We start from the raw sequence: 23943 nt of genomic DNA on the forward strand, positions 1-23943 counted from the left end.
GTTCGATTGTGTTGGGACTATAAATTAAAGGCTAACAGGGCTTCCCGGTTGGATCATTACTCAATGCCCCATATTGAGGACCTGTACACAAAATTGACTGGAGAAAGCTCTTTTACCAAGCTCGATATGAACCATGTGTATTTGCAATTGGATTTGGATCCTGCCTCCCACAAATTCACTGTTCACTGAGAGGAGTCGTATCCTTGTGCGTTGACCTCCATCTCGTGGATCCCCTGCAAGTCTCGCTCATCGCTTTCTCAGGAATGTGAGATCTGTTGCAGATGTCACGACAGCCTGGGCGAGCGCTATCAGTTCCAGCCGTTCCCGCCACCCCTCCCCCCCCCCCCCCCCACCCCCCGACCCCAGATCGCAACATCAGTGAATTAACAAATCATTCTTCTTATCGTGATTTTGGTCCTAGATTGCTGCAATGAGATGCAGACTACCAGATTTATAAGTAAAACCATTAACAAACTATTTATTCATAACAAGAGGAAAAGATGAATCAATGAAGTAATACCAGAACAATGTCCTAACAATCTACTAAATCCCAAAACCCACCCTCCACCCAGACACAGGGCGGAAATGGGACGAAAGGTTTAAACTGAAAAAGGGATTAATAGTTAGGAGATTGATCTTTGCTGCCGACTTAGCTCTTTGTAGCCAGCGATCTCCTAATCATATATCGAATCTGAAACGGTAGGTTGTAGAAATATCTCTAAATCAGCAGGCTGAGAGAGAGAGAGATTTTAAAGTTGCCTCGTGCCTGGATCTATTCACAGCACTACCCCAAAAGAATATGGCCCTCTTGTTGCACATTTTACTTGAGTGTAATTCGCGTTTATTGGAGTGCATTAACACGCCTCCGTTTAAAGGCCGTGTGCTTAACACTGCTAGGCTCTATATATGTATTTTCAGCTCGGGAGTCGCCAGGTGTCGTATAAACACCTCACAAATATTCCAAGGTCAGGTTCAAAGTAATAAAACGATACACCGATTAGTAAGTTCCAAACGATTAGTATTTATTATTACAAATATAATAAATACGCATGCACACGCTGAAGGACTAAGCTACAACTAAACTAAGCGATCAGAATACTTAACTAAACAGGAACAGGCAAGGTCAGGGAGCGAGGCCTTCGTTTCGATCTTGGTCTGTAACCTTCAGAGAGTGTGCTGGTCGCTGGGGGTCTAGTGGGGCTGGTTCGCGTAGCGAGCGTCGTATTGTCACTTACGGGTCGGCGGCTGGTGCTCAACAGCTGGAGTCAGGATACAAGTCGAAGTTCTGGGTCGAAGTCAAAGCCGGAGCACAAAAACAGACAGAACAATGTGCGGGGTCTATCTTTTATAGGGCCCCCAATGTCTGTGCCTTTTCGGGGCGGGCTTTTACCTTCAGGTATCGATTGGATCAGCTCCCAATCGATATCTTTCGAATCCCCCAATGTGAGGGTCTCTCCTCGATGGAGGGGGCGGTCTCTATGGTCTTTTGTGGTGGATACCTCTGGTGCCGCTCTGTCTGGACATCCACTTAAAGTATCTATTCAAACCCAAATGTTGCCATTGCGTGTGCCCAGATCTGGATTGCCTCATTAATATGCAAAGCGTTTTGCTATTAACACCTTTGGTTGAGATCTTCCACCTGGCCAGAAACTAGTTTTGCTGCGTGCAAAATGCTAATCAGTCTTTGCAGACTGCTTGTCTTGGCTAAACTGCTTTTTCCCTGCAGTCTTAGCAGTTCTCCATCTTGTTAGCCCAGTGTCCATCTTAGGTGGCTACAGGTTGTAGAAATCTCTCTAAATCAGCAGGCTGAGAGAGAGAGATTTTAAAGTTGCCTCGTGCCTGGATCTATTCACAGCACTACCCCAAAAGAATATGGCCCTCTTCAAGAGATCCGGCCTTCCTACTGGAACTTTCTGTCTGGCTCCACCAATCACAGACCCCAATAGGAACTTGTACATTTCCGATTGACTGCTTGCGAAGTCTATCAAATCATCATCACCGGTTCCATTGCAAAACCTAACAGGAATGTCTTGACTTAGTCCATCACGATAGGGGGTTTCAACTCTGTCTCAAATCTGTGGTTTAAACAGAAATCCCCATGGTGTAGCAATGTTGTAGTAGCTTAACCTGAAGACGGAGCAGGGTGGGGATAAAAAGAACCAGGACAGACAAAAAGGGTTTTACAACAGTATCTGAACACAGATTTAAGGACCGTTCAGCTAGAAATTTGGCTATCTTCCACAATCTGGACAAAAACACGGTTATAGAGTCTCCAGGGGTCTTTTGAAATGGTATCACTGCACATTATGGATGGTATAGGGTTAAAGTGTTGTCCCATTAGTCTTACCAAATGTTCAAAAATGTTCGTGTTTGGAGCTGCAGAATATGTGAGGCTTCTTATCACACTGATGGAACCATCAATTCACCAGACACGTGTTTCCGATATGAATCTAGGCTTTAATCGACTTACTTCAGAGCCAGCCTGTTACCCATTGATGAACTCTTAGTGAACTCAGGCTGACTCTGGACAAGGGTATTTATACAGCTGCACTAGGGGAGGAGTCATGAGCAGAGTCAAGGGTGGAGCCCAGTACAAGTTCCTGAGTACTCCCAGCGCTACTCCCCCTAGTGGTAGGATAGCGCTACTGTGCTTACAAAGACAGTGTGAATTACCATATATACATCTATATATTACATTCACCACATTCACCCCCTGCAAAAAAATCAAGTCCGGTGGGGATGGTGGTCTATAAAGTCAGTCTGTCCGGTGGTCGAATTGTCCGCTGTGATTTGCGGAGCACCGGGGTTGCAGCCTCTTGCGGTGGCTGGATGGGTGTTGTGTGCTGGGGTACGATGGCGGATTCCAGGGAGGGTTGTATCTGAGCTTCATACTCTCCTGGTTCGACAGGGGGCGCTGGGGGCTGGCCGGCGCGGGGGCGCGGAACTGGTGGAGCGAGCTCGTGGGCTCGGGAGCGCAAGGGGGAGGCAGCATGGGGTGTAGGGTGAGAGGTCCTTCTGTGGGGGTAGAGGGGGCGCTGGATCCGGCGGGTGCCAGATCCCGGAGGGATACTATGTCCTGACGGCCGTCAGGGAACTCGATGAATGCGTACTGGGGGTTGGAGTGGAGCAGGCGCACCTTTTCAACAAGGGGGTCGGTTTTGTGCCCACTGACGTGTTTCCTCAGAAGTACGGGGCCCGGCATCCTCAGCCATGCCGTAAGTGAGACCCCCGTGGTAGTGCCCCTGGAAAAAATGAAGAGCCTCTCGTGAGGGGTCTGGTTGGTCGCCGTGCACAAAAGGGACCTAATAGCGTGGAGCGCGTCTGGGAGGACTTCCTGCCACTGGGAGACTTGGAGCTTTCTAGACCGGAGGGTCAGTAGGACGGTCTTCCAGACTGTCATGTTCTCCCTTTCCACCTGCCCGTTCCCCCTGGGGTTGTAGCTGGTAGTCCTGCTGGAGGCAATGCCCTTGTCGAGCAGGTACTGACGCAGCTCGTCGCTCATGAAGGACGAACCCCGGTCGCTGTGTACGTAGCTGGGGAAACCAAACAGGGTGAAGATGCTATGCAGGGCCCTAATGACTGTGTGGGAGGCCATGTCGGGGCACGGTATAGCGAATGGGAAACGGGAGAACTCGTCTACGACGTTTAAGAAGTAAACGCTCTTGTTAGTTGAGGGGAGTGGCCCTTTGAAATCAATCGTGAGGCGTTCAAAGGGCCTAGAAGCCTTGACCAGGTGGGCCCTGTCTGGTCTATAGAAGTGCGGTTTGCACTCCGCACAGATCGGGCAGTCCCTGGTGACCGCTTTTACCTCCTCGTTGGAGAAAGGCAGGTTTCGGGCCCTGATTTAGTGGGCGAGCCGGGTGACCCCCGTGTGGCAGTGGTCATTGTGGATGACATTTAATCGGTCGATCTGCATGCTGGTGCATGTCCCGCGGGATAGGGCATCCGGAGGCTCGTTGAGCTTCCCGGGTCGATATTTGATATCGTAATTGTAGGTGGAGAGTTCGATCCTCCACCTCAGAATTTTGTCGTTTTTAATTTTGCCCCTTTGCGAGTTGTCGAACATGAAGGCAACCGATCTTTGGTCGGTGATGAGGGTAAACCTCCTACCTGCGAGGTAGTGCCTCCAGTGACGGATAGCCTCCACAATGGCTTGTGCTTCTTTCTTGACTGAAGAGTGTCGGAATTCTGAAGCGGAGAGGGTACGGGAGAAAAATGCAACTGGTCTCCCTGCCTGATTTAACGTGGCTGCAAGAGCTACCTCTGAGGCGTCGCTCTCTACCTGAAATGGGGTGGATTCATCCACCGCCCGCATGGCCGCTTTGGCGATGTCCTTCTTGATGCCGTCGAAGGCCTGGCGTGCCTCGGCTGACTGGGGAAATCGTGTGGTCCTAAAGAGTGGGCGGGCTTTGTCCGCATATTGAGGGACCCACTGGGCGTAGTAGGAAAAAAATCCCAAGCACCGTTTGAGGGCCTTGGGACAAAGAGGGGGAGGGAGTTCTAATACGGTCCGGGTCGGGGCCCAGGACTCCGTTTTCCACGACATAGCTGAGGATGGCTAGTCTGGTTGTGCGGAAAACGCATTTCTCCTTGTTGTACGTGAGATTTAGTTTCTGTGCCGTCTGGAGAAAACGGTGGAGGTTGGCGTCGTGGTCCTGCTGGTCATAGCCGCAGATGGTGTCATTGTCCAAGTACGGAAACGTGGCCCGCAGCCCGTACTGGTCCACCCGTGTGCGGACAATTCGCCGAAAGACAATTAGCCGACAGACAGTTGACCGACAGACAATTGACAGACAGGACAATTCACAGACAGGACAATTCACAGACAGGACAATTGGCCGACAATTGCCTCGCCATTCAATAAGATCATAACCCCTTATATCAACAAATATGTGAGTTCCAATGTCATGTACAGAAGAGTCTCCATTTCTTTCGTTTCGGTGAAATTTATGCTATTAAAACATTCAACAGAAATGTCCAAGGACAAGGCTTCTATGTGACTATTTCAAGGTATCGTCCACCTCCCCCTCCCCCCAACCCCTCCCACCAGATTCCCCCCCACCCCCATGCCATACATATTAAACATAACATTGTCGCTCATTTTGCAATCAAACTGAAGCACCTGTAAAATGGAGAAAATAGCTCAGTCAAATTTGGCAAGTAAATACTGCGCCCCACCTGAATCCTGACGGATATAATTACAAGTGGCATTAAGAAAACAAAGTGTGCCGAATTATTTTGGAGTAATTCATGACACAAGCATTGCGTCACATCATGTGGCTTGGAATTCAGCAGAGCATAATGGACAAACCTCCGCTTTCATATGCAGCTGGACATACCGCTTGACAGAATTTGAACAGAATATTCATGAGAGCCAACGATTCCGATATTTTTGGACCTTTGGCATATCCGAGGGTTTGCTGCAATGAGATGCTTTTGTAGGAAACAGCATCCGTACTTACAGGGGGGAAACGTAAGCATTTAGGTGGTAACAATACAGAGATTCGTTGACCAAAGGAAGTGTTGATAAATGTTTAGAAGGACGTAACTTAGTATAACTATTTTAAGCGGGTTCCCCATCGGTTTCCTCCAGGTGCTCCAGTTTCCTCCCACAGTCCAAAGATGTGCAGGTTAGGTGGATTGGCCATGCTAAATTGCCCTTAGTGTCCAAAAAGGTAAGGTGGGGTTACTGGGTTACGGGGATAGGGTGGGGGTGTGGGCTTGAGTGGGATGCGCTTTCCAAGGGCCAGTGCAGACTCGATGGGCCGAATGGCCTCCTGCACAAATTCTATGATTCTATAGAGGGAGATCTGTGAGTGAGCTCCGATATCCATCTGAAGGATGCAGTGAGGATTTACTATGATATAAATGCATTGCATTGTATCAGAAGCAGGAGGATGTCAGACTGACCCTCAAGCCCGCTCAGCCATTCAGTAAGATCATGGTCGGGATTCTCCGGTCGCGTGTTTTCCTGGCGGCGCGTCTTTCACTGGCGGTGGGATTCTATCTTCCCGCCACTTGTCAATGGAATTTCCCATTGAAGCCACTCCACTCTACCGGGAAAACTGCGGGCGAGGAAAAGAGAATCTCAAAGGCTGGAAAATTCTAGCCCATGGCTACATTTTACAGTAACTACACTTTTCTGGCCTTTCCCCATAATGATTAGAGTGAGTGGCAATAGTGGATGGAGGCGAGGAGATGCACAGCAAGTTCAGGCTGGGTGCTGCTATAAGGTGTGTGGGTGAGAGTGAGTGAGAGGTGTGATGTGAAGTACATTAGAATGAGAGGGACAGGGGTCTTAAACTACAGAACTTACACGGATCAACAAATGCGCTGCACTCACTTTTCCAGAACTGGTTAGGTCATTGATCCATACTGGACCCAGACACACTGATCCTTCTGCACACCCCCTCAAATTCCTCCCGTCACACCTACTTGGTGAGAGCTGCAGGTTTCTTTCTCCCACTTTGGGGGAAAACTATGTCTGCCCTACTCCTCGCTGAACCCAGCAGTAATTCCAGCAATGTTTCATTGAATCTGGATGCTGCCGTTGTTCTGTGTCCATCGTCCATCCTGAATACCTTCCATTTCCATTTGTGCACCAGTCTTTAAATATAGTTAAGACTGTGCCAAGGGAGTGTTCATGATGCCTTAACTGCAAGCTTGGCGATGTGAGGTATGGAGGTCAAAATTAATGAGTACAATTGAGTTGATGTCACAGATTCCAATCCACTAAAGTTGACTTCTGTGTTTCACCCACAATGTCAAGTCCTCACTCGGAAACTGTCTTCATATTAATATGAGGGCCGCTGAGGCAAAACAATAGTTGGGATCAGCGTCCCTCGTTTAGAGGAGATAAAGGGAGAAAGTATCAACCACTATGAATGGCAAGTGGGGGCAATACCAGGCATAACTTCCGGTGGCAGCCATGGAGTGAATAGTTGCACATATGGCAGCTCCCACTCGAGGCGGTTTTCTCGGTCCTTTTCCTGGTTGCCGGGCGGATGTTTTCGAGAAAAAAGGTGCAGAAATGATGGAGGAAAGTTATACTCCACTGGTGAGGTCGGTGGATGGATCCACGGACCAGAGGTGGGTCTAGAAGGAAGAAACTGCAAGAGCAAGAAACTTTTTGTGTGACGTTTGGTTAGCACAATTGCTTCACAGCTCCAGGGTCCCAGGTTCGATTCCCGGCTTGGGTCACTGCCTGTGCGGAGTCTGCACGTTCTCCCCGTGTGTGCGTGGGTTTCCTCCGGTTGCTCCGGTTACCTCCCACAGTCTAAAGATGTACAGGTTAGGTGGATTGGCCATGCTAAACTGCCCTTAGTGTCCAAAATTGCCCTTAGTGTTGGGTGGGGTTACTGGGTTATGGGGATAGGGTGGAGGTATGGTCTTGGGTAGGGTGCTCTTTCAAAGAGCCAGTGCAGACACGATGGCCCGAATGGCCTCCTTCTGCACCGTAAATTCTATGATTCTATGACTCAGGGAAAGAGGATGGAGAGCAAGGGGTCGGCCCTACCAGCCCAATGGTCAACGGAGCGGTTGGTGAACTTTCTGAATGAAAAGTTCAGCCAAAAAAGGAGGAGACTCAGGAGGACCTGGCGAAGGTGGTGGACCCGCTGAAAGCGGGGATCGACCGAGTGGAGCTGAGGCTGGAGACCCAGAGCCAGGCGATCCAGAAGGTGGAGGAGGGGGACGGGGAGCAGAAGGAGCAGCTTACCTTGTTGGCGGTTGAAATTGGGATGTTGAGGGAGACCCAGAAGCATCTCAACGAGAAAGTGCAGGATCTGGAGAACCTCTCCCAGAGGCAGAATTTGGGAAAAGTGGGGATGCCGGAGGGCATCAGGGGAATAGGCTCTTTTATGTGGTCACGATGTTGGAGCAGCTAATGGGCAATTAGGGATGGGCAACAAACAGCCTGCGATGACCATGTACCATAAATGAATAACAAATAAATTTAAAAAAACACCAAACACAAGTAAAATCATAGCAACAACGAGATAAAACATGGAAGTACTTATAAAAGCAGTGCTGGAGGGAGAGTCTTCCTGTTGCTGAACACAAGCTCAGCTGTACAATGTTAAGGGATGCCATTAACTGGAGTGTTTAGTACTAAAACAGGACAGAGGCCACATCAATGTGATGCTCGAATTGACATCATGATCTGCTTGCTCTGCAGACTTACAATGGGCAAACATTGCAGATGCAAATTCCATCACCAATATGGGCCGGGATTCTCCCCCACCCGGCGGGGCGGGGGGTCCCGGCGTGATGGAGTGGCGTGAACCACTCCGGCGTCGGGCCGCCCCAAAAGTGTGGAGGTCTCCGCACCTTTTGGGACCAAGCCCTAACATTGAGAGGCTAGGCCCGCGCTGGAGCGGTTGGCGCTCTGCCGGCTGGCGTGGATGGCCTTTGACGCCGGAGCGTCAGCGGCTGCTGACATCATCCCCGCGCATGCGCAGGGGAGGGGGGTCACTTCCGCCTCCGCCATGGTGAAGACCATAGCGAAGGCGGAAGGAAAAGAGTGCCCCCATGGCACAGGCCCGCCCGCCGATCGGTGGGCCCTGATCGCGGGCCGGGCACAGTGGGGGGGGACCCCCCCAGGGCCAGATCACCCCACGCCCCCCCCAGGACCCCGGAGCCCGCCCGCGCCGCCTGCTCCCGCCGGTAAGGTAGGTGGTTTGATCCATGCCGGCGGTAGAGGCCTGACAGCGGCGGGACTGCGGCCCATCGCAGGCCGGAGAATCGGCGCGGGGGGGGGGGGGGGGGGGGGGGGGGGGCGCCGCCCGGCGCGGTGTGAGTCCCGCCCCCGCTGACTCTCCGATGCCGAAGAATTCGGGACACGGCGGGGGCTGGATTGATGCCGGCCCCCCGCGTTCCGACCCGGTGGGGGGTCGGAGAATCCCGCCCATGGTGTCCAACATATTTCACCCCATGTACATGTGCCCCATGTACATGTGTCCCGTGTAAATGTGTCATATACACAATATTGGAACTCATAGTGCCCAGGAAACAGGGGGCCAATGAGCCCAATTTTTAGCCCTGAGACTGTTCTCTAATGATAGGCATTTAAATAGTGGATGTAATCGGCTCACACTGCACACTCATGTTTAAATCATTTGAATCGCTTCATTACACGACAGCCCTGAAATCACTGTCTAAATGTGAATATATTTTATGTGGTGTGTAATGGATGGCGAACGGTTTTGTAAAACCCTTCTCCCAGTCATGTGATTCACAACTTTCTGCTGATTACTGAGGAAAAAAAAACATTAATTGCATCTGTTTACATTAAAATGGCCTTAAACAGCACAAAAGGAACTGGTTTTTTTCCCAGTGTCATGAAATCTCATTAACAAGCATCATTGGCAGAAGGAACTTAAAGTACCTATATAATTCCAGTGTGCTGGCAGAGATGGAGCGTATTCGGATAGTCTTGTTAGATTGTATATTTCCACAGATCATTTGTCAAAAGACAATAAGGCAACTGTTGTACGGGCAGCCAACAAGGTGGATTTGTTTTTAATGCAACACTTTGAGGTGGAATGCGAGTAGGCTTGTCGCCGCTCCACAATTGTCCTACAGTGTCAAGAAATTGAAGATTAATCTCCTGAACACTGTTGTGAACAAACGGAGAACAATTGTCGTGTGTTAAAAAAGTGATGAATTCTCTAATTCCTTTGAACATTTTCATTTATTAGTTGCATCGGATGGTATCGGATATGGGGAGAATGGCCACAATTCTGGGCCAGGTAGTTAAACAGAGGGTCGTGTGGTGCAACCTCCAGGAATACATTCGACCAGAGTTGGTAACTCGAAAGCTCAGCACCCACTTCATTGACGTTTACCCTCTCAAATGGCTGTAAATCAGGACTTCCTAAACTGGGGGTCGTGAGAGGGGATTCTGGAGTTACAGGGCTGGAGTCTCCGTTTCTGAGACTAAGTGCTGATGCTGTCGTGAAAAATGTGGAATTTTACGCCGGCAAAAGCGACGCGAACAGGTGCAACTATTCACCAACTTTAAAGGGGCTAGCATGGTCATCACGTGAAACGCCACCGTTTGAAAGCGAAACGGCACCGGATTTGCCGGGTGCGTGATTGCTGCACAGCTGCAGCCGCGCATAAGCGATTCATTCCCCCCCCCCCCCCACTCGCCGTCGCAGCCAGCATGGTTGGAAGGAGAGCAGCGCCGTGGTTCAGGGATGCAGAGCAGGAGACCCTCCTGGACGCCGTGGAGGAGAGGCGGATGGTCCTGTACCCCGTCCCAGGAGGAAGGTCGTCAGGCGCTGCCTTTCACCATGCCTGGGCGCAGGTGGCAGACGCGGTCAGCGCTGTGGGCAACGTCGCTCTGACCGCCACCAGTGCAGGAAGAGACTACACGATCTCCAGGGCGGCCAGGGTGTCGGGAGCGATGCGCCCCTGGAACCAACCCCCTTACCCCCCACACACATGGTAACCACCCCCCCCCCCCCGGGGGATGGCCGGACCCCCACCCTACCCCACATGCCCGCACCCATGCCAGCCGCAATGGCCCGGTGCCCTGGCTACTGATGCCATCATCTACCTGTAGTGATCTCTGCATATGTTTATGCATGAAGGGTTATCAGGTAATCAGTATAGTCAGATGATCACTCGAGGGCAGCACCACAGGAGGTATAAAACCTAGTTCAAGCTGTTTTCCCGCTCTCTTCGGATGTGTTGTAGCGAGAGAACAGAAGTGCAGAGTTGAGCTCAGAGTGCAAGTGTTATTTTCATAGCACATTTAATTCTCTAATGTTAATTTGATTACTAGTATCAGTATTAAAGAATCAAACTCACAAATTGATTGATTAGTTACTCAATAAATTATTTGTTATAACTGGACGACTTCGCGTATTCATCATCATCTAAATTAAGATTTAATCGGCATCAACAAATGAGAAACATATGCAAATAGCACTACCCAATCCCTGGGCTGCATGCGCCGGACTGTCTAAAAGTGTTGTTTTTTCTGTTTGCCACCCCCCCCCCCCCACTTTGTGATGAAAGTTTAAAAGAAGCACTATTAAGATTTAACACTGAAAAATGCGATTGAAAAATGTATTTCGCATGAGCAAAGTCGAAATCAGTACCTATAGTTTTATCGTCGGGAAAAGGGCGTGAAAGTCCATCACGAACTCGAGGGTGTTAAAATGCTGTCGCAGGCAGCTAAGAAGCCCGTTCAGGATGGCAGCTATCTTGTGCGCGCACACTCCAGCCCAGGACATGCGCAGTTCGTGCAGAAATGCGGGATGATGTGTTAACGCCCACTTAAAGGGGAAATGTTCAGCACAAGGTAAAAGATGTTTAAAGTTTACCAAGCTTAATCACTTTGCTTCACACTGCAAGTCAACAGCGATTTATCAAACTCCAACAAAGAAACAACAACATTTCAATGTTCGCAACATTGATAATATGGAGACTGAAGAATCCAAAGAAGATTTTTCAAATGAAGAGGAATTTTTTACTTTGGAGAATACATTCTTCGTGGGAATCATAGATACATAAGAGGAACTTCAAGCAACAAAGAAGACTCATCAGCCTATTAATAGTATTGACTAACAGTGAATGGACCTCAACAGTTCAAGTGAACAACTACCCGATAGTGTTCAAGCTTGGCGCTGGAGTTTCCAGCTAATCTCATGAAAAGCAAAGATCTCGCATCACGAGATGATACCTGCTGCATGTCGGCTGAAAGACAATGGGCGGGATTCTCCCGCAATGGGCGGGATGGCCCGACGTCGGCGTCAAGAACAGCGCGAACCACTCCGGCGTCGGGCCAATGAATCCTTCGCACTTCCGGGGACTGGGCCGGCACCGGAGGGGTTCGCACTGCGCCAACAAGCGGCGGAGGGCCTGCGCGAGTTGGCACATGCGCAGAACCGCCGGCACGATTCCGCACATGCGCAGACCAGCCGGCAAGGAAGGAAGGAGTGCCTCCACGGTATAGGCACGCCTGCAGATTGGTGGGCCCCGATCGCGGGCCAGACCACCGTGGGGGCCCCTCCGGAGCCGGATTCCCCCCGCGCCAACCTCGAGGACTTCAGTAGCCGACCCACAAGCCAGGTCCCGCCGTGATGGACTATGCCCCTTTCACGCTGGCGTGACTATCCAGGAACCGACGGCTGCTCGACCCCTCAGGGCCTGGAGAATTGCAGGGGTGGGGGGGGGGGGGGGGGGGGGGGGGGGGATAAACCCTGCCCCGTACGAAAACTGGTGCCGGAGAATATGGCAGTCGACGTCGGAGCGGCGGGGCAGGATTCGCGCCGCCCCAGGGGATTCACTGACCCAGCGGGGTGTTGGAGAATCCCGCCCGGCAACCAGATTGCTTCAAAAGGATTGTGCCATTTGAAAGTTGTTAATAAGAAGGTCAAGACAGTACTGTGGTTCAAGATTGTGTATGACCACAAATCTTCGATGTTAGCTGCACAAGCCTCAAAGACTTGCGGCTTGTCCAGAGAATTTTTATGAATTCAAAAAAAACATCAAGATTTAGAGGTATGGGTACATTACCCTACTGAAAAAAGAAAGATGCAAAACCCAAGGAGGGTACCAGCTCCCTTGCGTGAAAGGTTGAAAAATGAATTAAAACAATTACAGTCTCAAGGAATCATCTCAAGAGTCACACAACTGACTGACTAGGTCAGCTCATTGGTCTGCGTCAAGAAACCATCAGGTGATCTCAGTCTATGTCTGGATCCCAAGGATCTAAACAAGAACATTCGTAGGGAACACTACGCTATCCCTAAGCGAGAAGAGATAACGTGTGAGATGACAAATGCTTGCATTTTTTCCAAATTGGATGCTTCGTAAGGTTTCTTCTGGCAGATGCAGCTCGATGATTCGAGTAAATTTCTTTGCATGTTTAACACTCCGTTTGGAAGATACTGTTATAACCGCATATCTTTTGGGACCATCTCTGCCTCCAAAATATTTCATAGAATCATGGAGCAGATGACAGATGAGGGTATAGAAGGTGTCAGAGTCACACAGGTGACATTATTATATGGTAGAATACGGAAGAAGTCCACATAGCCAGAGTAAAATAAGTGTTTCAAAAAATCCACAGATACGGATTGAAACTGAACCAATCTAAGTGCAGGTTTGCACGTTCTTCTTTAAATTTCTTTGATGATACCATATCAGCTCAAAGTGTCAAGCCAGACAAAGGTAAAGTTTCTACAAAAGATAAAAAAGCTGTGCTTCGATTTCTCGGGTTCGTCAACTTTTTAGACAAGATCGTATACAACTTGTCAACGAGGACGTCAGCTTTATGAAACTTAATCAGGAAGACTACAGAGTTTGAATGGATTCCACGCCACCAAAAAGAATGGGTGGATCTCAAGCATCAACTGGATAGCTCCAATTCTGACTTTCTTCGACCCAACCAGACCAACAAAGATCTCCACCAACGCCAGTCAAGATGGAATCAGTGCGGTGCTTTTGCAACAAGGTGACCAAGCAGACTGGGTTCTAGTAGCATACACGTCCAGAGCGATAACCACCACGGACTGCAGGTATGCACAAATAGAAAAAGAATGTCTCGGACTGATCACAGGCATCTGAAAATTTCATGATTATGACTATGAGCTTCTCGAGTTCATTGCAGAGACAGATCACAGACCTCTTGTCAATATTATTGAGAAAATCGTCAATGACATGATGCCTGCAAAGAATGATGATGAAGTTGAGGAGGCATGACTTCACACTAGTCTACACTTCTGGAAAGGACCTTGTCATTGTTGACACATTGTCCAGATCCACTGATACTACAAGCTCACCTCTAGAGTCCATGGACGATACTGAAGTTCAAATGCAAATGTGCAAGGAGAATCTTCCACATCTGACGAAAAACTGAAGCAGATTCGTCTAGAAACGCAAAAAGATGCAACCTTACTCCGAGTTATTCAGCATTTCCAGCATGATTGGCCAGAGGGACACTGTCCACAATTTCAAAATATCCAACCTGAAATAACTGTACTTGATGGAATACTTCTTAGAAATGACCAGATCGTCAACCACTAACTCTCAGGTCAGAAATGTTCAGCAAGATTCACGAAGGACATCTGGGAATCGTAAAATGCAAAAGAAGAGCGTGACAATCTGTAGATTGGCTAGGAATAAATAAAGACAAAACTGACATGGTACTGATGTGTATCATGTGTCAAAAGCATCAACCAGCGCATTGTAAGGAGACACTACAGCAGCACAAACTAGCTACGTCACCTTGGACGAAAGTATGCATAGACTTTTTCCATGCTAAAGGAAGGGACTATGTTCTAATCATTGATTATTATTCTAACTTTCCAGAAGTGATGAAACAGTCGGGTGAATGGCTCCCATGTTTTGTGGAAGCCCTCTTCTGATCCACAAATTGCTAATTTGATTTTCTCCATTTGGGGAAATTCTGATAGGTCAGACAGCCAGTCTGCAGCTTTAGGTGGTGCTGGATTGGATTTGTTTATTGTCACGTGTACCGAGGTACAGTGAAAAGTATTTTTCTGTGAGCAGCTCAACAGATCATTAAGTACATGGGAAGAAAAGGGAATAAAAGAAAATACATAATAGGGCAACACAAGATATACAATGTAACTACATAAGCACTGGCATCGGATGAAGCATGTAGGGTATAGTGTTAATGAGGTCAGTCCATAAGAGGGCATTTAGGAGTCTGGTGACAGTGGGGAAGAAGCTGTTTTTGAGTCTGTTCGTGCGTGTTCTCAGACTTCTGTATCTCCTGCCCGATGGGAGAAGTTGGAAGAGTGAGTAAGCCGGGTGGGAGGGATCTTTGATTATGCTGCCCGCTTTCCCCAGGCAGCGGAAGGTGTAGATGGAGTCAATGGATGGGAGGCAGGTTCGTGTGATGGACTGGGCGGTATTCACGACTCTCTGAAGTTTCTTGCGGTCCTGGGCCGAGCAGTTGCCATACCAGGCTGTGATGCAGCCCGATAGGATGCTTTCTATGGTGCATCTGTAAAAGTTGGTAAGGGTTAATGTGGACATGCCAAATTTCCTTAGTTTCCTGAGGAAGTATAGGCACGGTTGTGCTTTCTTGGTGGTAGCGTCGACTTGAGTCAACCAGGACAAATTTTTGGAGATGTGCACCCCTAGGAATTTGAAACTGCTAACCATCTCCACCTCGGCCCTGTTGATGCCGACAGGGGTGTGTACTGTACTTTGCTTCCTGAATTCAATAACCAGTTCTTTAGTTTTGCTGGCATTGAGGGAGAGATCGTTGTCGCTACAACACTCCACTAGGTTCTCTATCTCCCTCCTGTATTCTGACTCATCGTTATTCAAGATCCGGCCCACTATGATCATATCGTCAGCAAACTTGTAGATGGAGTTGGAACCAAGTTTTGCCACGCAGTCGTGTGTGTACAGGGAGTAGAGTAGGGGGCTAAGTACGCAGCCTTGCGGGGCCCCGGTATTGAGGACTATTGTGGAGGAGGTGTTGTTGTTCATTCTTACTGATTGTGGTCTGTTGGTCAGAAAATCGAGGCTCCAGTTGCAGAGTGGAGAGCCAAGTCCTAGGTTTTGGAGCTTTGATATGAGCTTGGCAGGGATTATGGTGTTGAAGGCGGAGCTGTAGTCAATAAATAGAAGTCTGATGTCGGAATCCTTGTTTTCGAGATGCTCTAGGGATGAGTGTAGGGCCAGGGAAATGGCATCTGATGTGGACCGGTTGCAACGGTATGCAAATTGCAGTGGATCAAGGCGTTCTGGGAGTATGGAGGTGATGTGCTTCATGATCAACCGCTCGAAGCACTTCATTACGACTGAAGTCAGGGCCACCGGATGGTAGTCATTGAGGTTGCTGATCGCCAACCACACAGGGTTCTATGGCAAACAATCATGGCGGCAAAGGCAAGGGTATCCACCCTCCTCCCCATGACGAGATCTGGCTGGTTTACCACTCTTGTTGACAATATCGTTATTGTTGCCCCAAGGCTTACCTATTCAATAAGGGAATGGATATGTTTAAATTAATTTAAATATTTCCCATACAAATCTACCATTATATTTTTAAATCTAGTTTCCAGTTTACTTTAGCCAATACACCCCTTACACCTAATTTGCTTGGTTCAGATTTAAGATCCTGGATTTTCTCTGAAAAATATAATTTTCATTATAAAATTAAACCATATTATGATCACTCTTGCCCTGAGGCTCTTCACTACAAGATTACTAATTAACCATGCCTTATTACACAATACTAGATTTAAAATAGCCTGCACTCCGCTTGGTTCTTTGACATACTGATCTAGAAACCTATTTTGAATGTATTCAGTAAACCCATTCTCCAAGCTATTATTACAAATTTGGTATGTCCAGTCTGTGTAAAGATTATAGACCCCGTGAGTTGTTTAGTTGCTATGTTTGTGTGGCAGACATTAATGTGGCGGAGACCACAACCAGATCGGACATGATCTTATCCAATGGCATAGCAGGCTCAAAGCGCAGAATGACCTCCTCCTAAGTCCTTCCTATATTCCTATGTACTTACGCTTAAAACCTGCTTATTTATATTCTGTCTGAGGAATTACCAGTGTTTTCTGTCCCTTGTTCTTTTTGCTTTTGTTTGAACTGACTTGATAGCTTTTTTGAGTTTAGATCTGTTGGATTGGATTTGTTTGTCACGTGTACCGAGGTACAGTGAAAAGTATTTTTATACCTTCTCTTTATACCGATACGATTGTCGGTATAACATGAATTCTAATTCTTACTTCGTAAAGGTAACTATCGTGACATAATTACTTTCCCAGCCTGGTCACTCAGCAACCACATCCCCAGAATGGGTCTGAGATAAATCATATTTATTTCAATCTGTGCTGTTAAAATATTTAGTCACGAATGCTTTGCACATTCAGGTACACTGCACGAGCTTGTTTATTTTTAAAATTTAGAGTACCCAATTCATTTTTCCAATTAAGGGGCAATTTTAGCATGGACAATCCACCTAACCTGCACATCTTTGGGTTGTGGGGGCAAAACCCAACCAAACACGGGGAGAATGGCATCAAGGGGCTTCATTGCAGTGTTAAAGTAAGGTGGGGATGGTAAGGGGGTGGAAACACCAAATGGAGAGTGACCCAGAGCCGGGATCGAACCTGGGACCTCGGCGGCGTGAGGCTGCAGTGCTACCACTGCGCCACCATGCTGCCCTACTAACTTGGTTACCGCCACTGCCTCATTCTGCTTACTTTTACCCAAATTGTCATTCTGCTCTTCAGCATTTGTCTTGTTTCATGCTTCTGATGAAACCTCCTAACCAATTCCACCCCCCCCCCCCCCCCATCCCACGACCCGACCCGCCCCCCCCCAAACCACCCTGCAGTACCACCCAAAGTCCAGCAGGGGGAAATCACACTGAGTCAGAGCCCAGAATAAGGGAGGGGGGACCTTCTAGCAGACAGTTGTCTGCTTAATATGCCTTAAAATGCGACTGCCTTTTAAAGTTGATTTCGTTTTCGCTCACAAATTATAATAATTTGGTGGAAGAGGCCGCGAACGGCTGCGAGCCTCTTTTGACCGAAGAAACGGTGATCGTCACGTATGTACTCCCGGCTCGGTCAGGGCACCTGCCCCGGGGTGAGGATGAGGTCCTCGCGCGGGTTGCTGTGGAGATCTAAGATGGCGGCGCTCTGGCTCGCCGGCTTCGGTGAGTAAAAGGAAGGGGGCTCAGAGCGGATCGGCTGGAAGGGGGAGTCCAGCCGCTCACCAGCGGGGTATTGAAAGGCCGGTAAATCTCCGTGGCTGAGTTGTGTGAGGGGAAGGGGAGGATCTGACGCGCTGTCAGTGCGTTCCGCTGTCATTTCCTCAGTTGTCGGCTGTTGACCGTTTGACGGGCGGAGGGGGCCCCCTGTTTAATTGTCATCCCCCCCAGCAGTGGGCTAGGGCTGTGATTGACAGCGGGACGCCCAATCAGGGCGCGGGGCTGGCGTTTGCTCTGCCGGGTTTTGACCAATGGGCGCAGTGAGGTTCGAGGTTCGGTCGCGCGGCGAATCATGATTGGAGGAGAGCAGCGGGATGCTCGCGCGCTCCGAATGTGAGCCCGGAACTGCTACCTGCAGTGTCGATCGCCCCCCCTCCCCCCCCCCCCCTCCCCCCCCCCCCCCCCCTCCCCCCCCCCCCTCTCCCCCCCCCCCCCCCCCTCCCCCTACTTTCACACTGCAATGAAGCCCCTTAATGCCAAACTCCCGCGCCTGCTTGGGTACACAGAGGGAGAATTCAGAATGTCCAATTCACCTAACAAGCACATCTTTTGGGACTTGTGGGAGGAAAGCGAAGCACCTGAAGGAAACCCACGCAGACACAGGGAGAATGTGGAAACTACTCACAGACAGTGACCCAAACTGGGAATTGAACCTGGCACCCTGGCAGTGTGAAGCAACAGTGCTACCCACTGTGCTGCTGTGAAGCGGAGGCATTGGTGTCCCAGAACACTGCAATTACCGTGAAGTGGTGGCATAGGTGCCCCAGAGCACTCCAATTACTGTCCTGCAGGGGTGTGGGTGCTCCAGAGCAATGTGCAGTCATCATACCATTGTGGGAACAACTGCCACTGTGACATGGATGGTCCAGAGCACTGTGCAGTTACTGTGATGCGGTGCCATGGGCAACTATTGTGGCATGGGTACCCTGGAGTATTGGGCAACCATAGCATAGGCAACTTGGCACACTGCCACTGGGGCATGGTCACCTTGGAGAACAGTGTCAGTTGAACACCCCATCATAATCTTTATTAGTAACACAAGTATGCTTACATTAACACTGCAGTGAAATTATTGTGAAAAGCCCCTAGTCACCACACTCCAGCGCCTGTTCGGGTACATGGAGGGAGAATTCAGAATGTCCAATTCAACTAACATGTCTTTCGGGACTTGCGGGAGGAAGCCGGAGCACCCGGAGGAAACCCACACAGACACGGGGAGAATGTGTAGACTCCGCACAGTGACGGAAGCCAGGAATTGAATCTGGGTCCCTGGTGCTGTGAAGCAACAGTGCTAACCACTGTGCTACCGTGCTCTCTGTCACTGTGGCACTGGTGCCTGAACACGGTGCAGTTTGCAACAGTTTTATGGGCACTCCAGAGCACGGTGCAACCACAGTGCCTCTGTGGTATGGGCACTCTAGAGCACCGTGTAACACCTGCACCACTAAGGCGTGGGCATTAATGCATGTAATGCACGGACATCCTGGAACACTGTGGCATGGCCACATTGAAGCACATGCCACTCGGACACCCGGAGAACTTCGCCACTGTGGCACTGGTGCCTGAACACCCTTCAGTTTTTACATTGGTACCAAAACACATTGGGCCAGAAGTCAAAATAATGTTGAGGTTAATGTTACCGTCTGTCGGTCATGCATAACTGTTGTAGCAACTTCAAGCGAGGGGCAGATTTATGGGGGGATGCACATCTTGAAATAATTCTGTCCAGGTCGTGCTGTTCTTGTTCGCTTCATTAAAATGGAAGCTTGCTGTCTCAGCATTGAATGATAAGCAGTTGCTGTATTTGAGGTATCTACTCGCTAACCCAATACTGGTCTTGCTTTTGCAAGTGGAAGTACCCCTTTAATGATATGATAAGCATTAATTACTGCTAATCTCGAGGGGGGTGGTGTTGGTAAACAAGCGGGTGGCATTTGAGATGGGGAACATTGTGACAAATACAGTGGGGGGGAGGTTCCTGATGGTAAGTGGGAAGCTGGAGGGGATGCCGGTGGTTTTGGTGAATGTTTATGTCCCAAACTGGAATGATGTAGACGGGTGCTGGAGAAGATCCCTGACCTGGATTTGCACCGGTGGATTCGAGGGTGGGAAGAATTTTAACAAGGTCATTGAGCCAGGTTTGGACCTCTTGATCGGGGAAGATGTCCTCGGTTGCTAAGGAGCTGGAGGGAATCATAGAACGGATGGGGTCGGGGGGGGGGGGGGGGGGGGGGGGGGGTGTGGTGGCAGTACTGGATGTACTCCCGGATTTACCTTTTTGCGCTAGACAAGGCATTGCTGGCAGGGGCTGTCGACTCGACGTATTCGGCAATTATGATTTCAGACCACGCACCTCACTGGATGGATTTGTCAGTGGACCAGTGGGGGCTGCATGTGGCTTTGTTGGTGGATGAGGAGGTGTGCGAGCGGGTGAGCGCTGCCATCCGGGGGTATGTGAAACTCAACGATATGGGGGATGTTACAGCAGCCACGTTGAGGGAGGCACCCAAGGCAATAGTTAATATTAATTTTTATTAGTGTCACAAGTAGGCTTGCATTAACGCTACAATGAATTTATTGTGAAAATCCCTGAGTCGCCACACTCCGGCGCCTGTTTGGGTACACTGAGGGAGAATTCAGAATGTCCAATTCACCTAACAAGCAAGTCTTTTGAACTTGTGGGAGGAAACCGGAGCACCCTGAGGAAACAGGAGTTTTAGACGGGAGTTTATTTCGATTTGGGTGCGCAGGGAAAAGGTGGAATGAGGAGAGGTGACAAGGTTGGTGGAGGAGATTCTGAAGGTGGATACGAGGTACTCGGGTCCCCGGAGGCAGGGTTGTTGAATGAAATGAAATGACAATCGCTTATTGTCACAAGTAAGCTTCAAATGAAGTTACTGTGAAAAGCCCCTAGTCGCCACATTCCGGCACCTGTTCGGGGAGGCTGATACTGGAATTAAACCCACGCCTCTGGCGTTGGTACAAGCCAGCTGTTTAGTCCACTGTGCTGTTATTGAAGGAGAGGCAGAGGCTCCAGTTGGGGTTGAGGCTGGTGTCTACGGGGAAGGCGGTACAGCAGTTGCGGAGGGTCAAGGGGACAGTGTACAATTACGGGGAGAAGGCGAGTAAGGTGCTGGCCTATCACCTTAGGAAGCAGGAGGCGGTGAGGAAGATTGGAAGAATGAAGGACGGGACGGTAAGTGTAGTACTAGACTCGGTGGGAGTGAATGGGGTGTTCGAGGAGTTATATGGGAAGCTATATGTCGGAGCCCCTGGTCGGTTTGGGGGGGGGGGGGGGGGGGAACGCGGCGGTTTCTGGATGGGTGGAGTTTCCCAAGGTGGACGAGGACTTGGATGAGGGAGGTGATGGAGAGTATGGGAGTGATGTAGGCAGGGAGGGCCCCAGGCCCGGATGGGTTCCCGGTGGAGTTTAATTAAAGGTTTTGGGGAGGAATCTGGGGCCCCTGCTGGTGAGGGCATATAACAAAGCTAGGGAAAGGGGGGTACTCACCCCTACATTATTGCAGGCATCCATCTCCCTGATACTGAAGGATAAGGATCCGGAGCAGTGTGGTTCCTACCATTTGATATTGTTGTTACATGTGGACGCCAAGTTGCTGGCGAAGATGTTGGCTTTGCCAATCGAGGACTGTGTCCCGAGAGTGATAGGTGAGGATCAAACGTGGTTTGTGAAGGGGAGGCGGTTGTTGTCAAACATAAAGTGATTATGATGCCCCTGGAGGGACAGGAAGTTGGGGGTGGCAGTGGTGATGGCATGACCGGGTGGACTGGGAATATCTATGAGAGGTGTTGGGATGGTTTGGGTTCAAGCAGGAGTTTGCGGATTGGGTTTGATTGCTTTATAAGGCGCTGGTAGCAGATGAATCGGATGAGCTCGGGATATTTTGGGTTGCACCGTGGGGTAAGGCTCTCCCCGTTGTTTTTTGCCCTAGTGATAGAGTCATTTGCAATGGTGCTTGGAGGGTTTGGAAAGGGATTGTGCGGGGGGGTTGGAGGTGAGGGGCCTGTTGAGCACAGGGTTTCGCTGTTGATATATATTTCAGCCCCATAGGGGGAGTTGGCAGAATTATGGGGATTTTGGAGGACTTTGGCTGGTTTTCCGGATACAAGCTGAAGATGGGAAAGAGCGCGGTGTTCCCGATTGAGACCAGAGGAGTGGAGGTTGGGGGAGCTGCTGTTCAAGGTGTTGGGGCATGTTTCGGGTACTTGGGCATTCAGGTGGCGTGGGGCTAGGCAGAGCTGCAGAAGGTCAATTTGACTCGGTTGGTACAGCAGATGAAGGATGAATTTAAGAGGTTTGATGTGCTGCCATTGTCGTTGGCGTGACAGGTAAAGATGACAATGCTGCCAAGGTTCTTGCTTATATTTAAGAACTTCCCGATCTTCCTTCCGATCAATTTTTTAAAAGTTCAATGCGTTGATCTCGGGATTTGTGAGGGCAGGGAAGACTCTGCGGGTCAAGAGGGTGTTTTTTTGGAACGGGTGAGGAGGGGGAGGGTTGGTTTTGCCAAATATAATGCATTCTACTGGGCGGCTATCACTATAATTAGGAAATGGTTAATGGGGGAGGGGTCGGTATGGAGGTGGATGGAAGTGGCTTCTTGCAGGGAAGCGTGTTCAGAGGCATTGCTGACGGTGCATCTGCTGTTCCCGCTGGCCAAGTACTCCCCGAGCCCAATGGCTGTGTCGGCCTTGAGGGTATGGGGTCAGTGGAGGCAGCACGTGAGACTGCAGGATGCCTCGGTGTGGGCACCGATTTGTGGCAAACATAGGTTTGCACCGGTGGGGGCAGGATGCGAGGTTTCAGGGGTGGTGGCAGGTGGGGATTGAGCGGTTTGGGGATCTGTTTGGAGGGAGCAGCTTTGTGAACTTGGTGGACTTCGAGGAAGAATATGAGCTGTAAGTTTAGGTACTTACAGGTCCTGGATTTTGTGATGAGACAGGTGCTGTCCTTTCCTGGGTTGCCTCCCTTGGGGCTGCAGGATGGTGCTGTGGAGAGAGGTGGGAGAAGGGGAGGAGAAGGTGTCAAAGGTTTATAAGGAGCTGATGGACTGGGAGGGAGCCCCGATAGGCGATGTTAAACGGAAGTGGGGGAGGAGGAACTAAGGGGGTGGTGGAGGCTGGGATGTGGGAAGAGACCCTGCGGAGGGTGAATGAATCCTCGTTGTGTGCAAGACTCAGTCTTATTCAGGTTAAAGTAGTTCACTATGACGGTGGGAAGTAGGTTCTTTGAGGGAGTAGAGGATGGGTGTGGACAGTGCGTGGGAAAGCCTGCAAACCATGTCCACACGTTTTGGGCTGTCCGAAACTGAAGGGGTTCTGGCAGGGGTTTGCGGATGTAATGTCTGAGCTGTTGGGGGCAAAAGTGGAGTCCAGAGGTAGCGATATTTGGAGTGTTGGAAGACCCGGGAGTCCAGGGGGTGAGAGAGGCCGATGTTTTGGCCTATTCCTTCCTGATAGCACAGAGACGATTTTGCTTGGGTGGAGGGACTAGGAGCTGCCGAAAGCTAGGGGTGAGTGTCCTGGCAGAATTCCTGAGGTTGGAAAAGATCAAGCCCGTCTTGAGAGGGTCGGTTGATGGGTTCACTCGGAGGTGGAAGCTGTTCATTGACTTCTTTAATCGTTAAAATAGGGAAGGCAGGACGGGGGTGGAGAAGGGCAGAGGAGTGTAGGTGTTGGTTATTTATTATGTACCATTTTGCTTCTGCTCTTATTTGTTGTGTTTGTTTATACAAGTGCCTTAAGAAAATATATATTTTTAAAAAGGTTAATTGCTGCTAATCTCTGGTACTGAAAACGAACAATTAGAAATGTGGAAACTATTTTTTATTTTCATCAAGAATTAATCTTGATCTCACATTTCTGCTTCGGGTATTAATTGTGAAATTGCTATTTTTACTTTCTGTTTTTCTCCCAACCCAATTTTCCCTCAATTCAATTTTCTTTCTCTCCTTTCTCTGTCTGTTTTTGATTTTACATTGAATTCACCCACTATAATTCACAACTCCATCTCAGTACTTTCACTGTTAATTTCATTATCCTTCAATCTGATTGGTTGAGGTAAACATTTTTGTTTACCAGATGCACAGTTTCACTTCGAACAACAATATTAACTTGTACTTTCAGAAAGTTGCCGTCCAATAAACAAATGAAACCTAAATGTCCAAGGACATGTCTTAAAACAGACCAAG

General features: G+C 49.4%; 1 protein-coding gene across 3 annotated transcripts in view; it reads left to right on the forward strand.

The window, feature by feature from the left end:
* The window catches only part of uggt1 (UDP-glucose glycoprotein glucosyltransferase 1), a 236248-nt gene that overhangs the window by 35726 nt on the left and 176579 nt on the right, over positions 1–23943 (forward strand). For 2 of the 3 annotated variants that reach the window (XM_038817155.1, XM_038817156.1), the window contains exon 1: positions 17450–17677. The exons of the other annotated variant lie outside the window; for it this stretch is intronic. In XM_038817155.1, coding sequence (XP_038673083.1) covers positions 17572–17677 — 106 coding nt within the window. In that variant the 5' untranslated portion in view covers positions 17450–17571. Of the gene's footprint in view, positions 1–17449; positions 17678–23943 lie in introns of those variants that run through there. 3 annotated transcript variants of the gene reach the window in all.

The sequence above is a fragment of the Scyliorhinus canicula genome, chromosome 13 (assembly GCF_902713615.1).
Source record: "Scyliorhinus canicula chromosome 13, sScyCan1.1, whole genome shotgun sequence".
Classification (NCBI taxonomy): domain Eukaryota; kingdom Metazoa; phylum Chordata; class Chondrichthyes; order Carcharhiniformes; family Scyliorhinidae; genus Scyliorhinus; species Scyliorhinus canicula.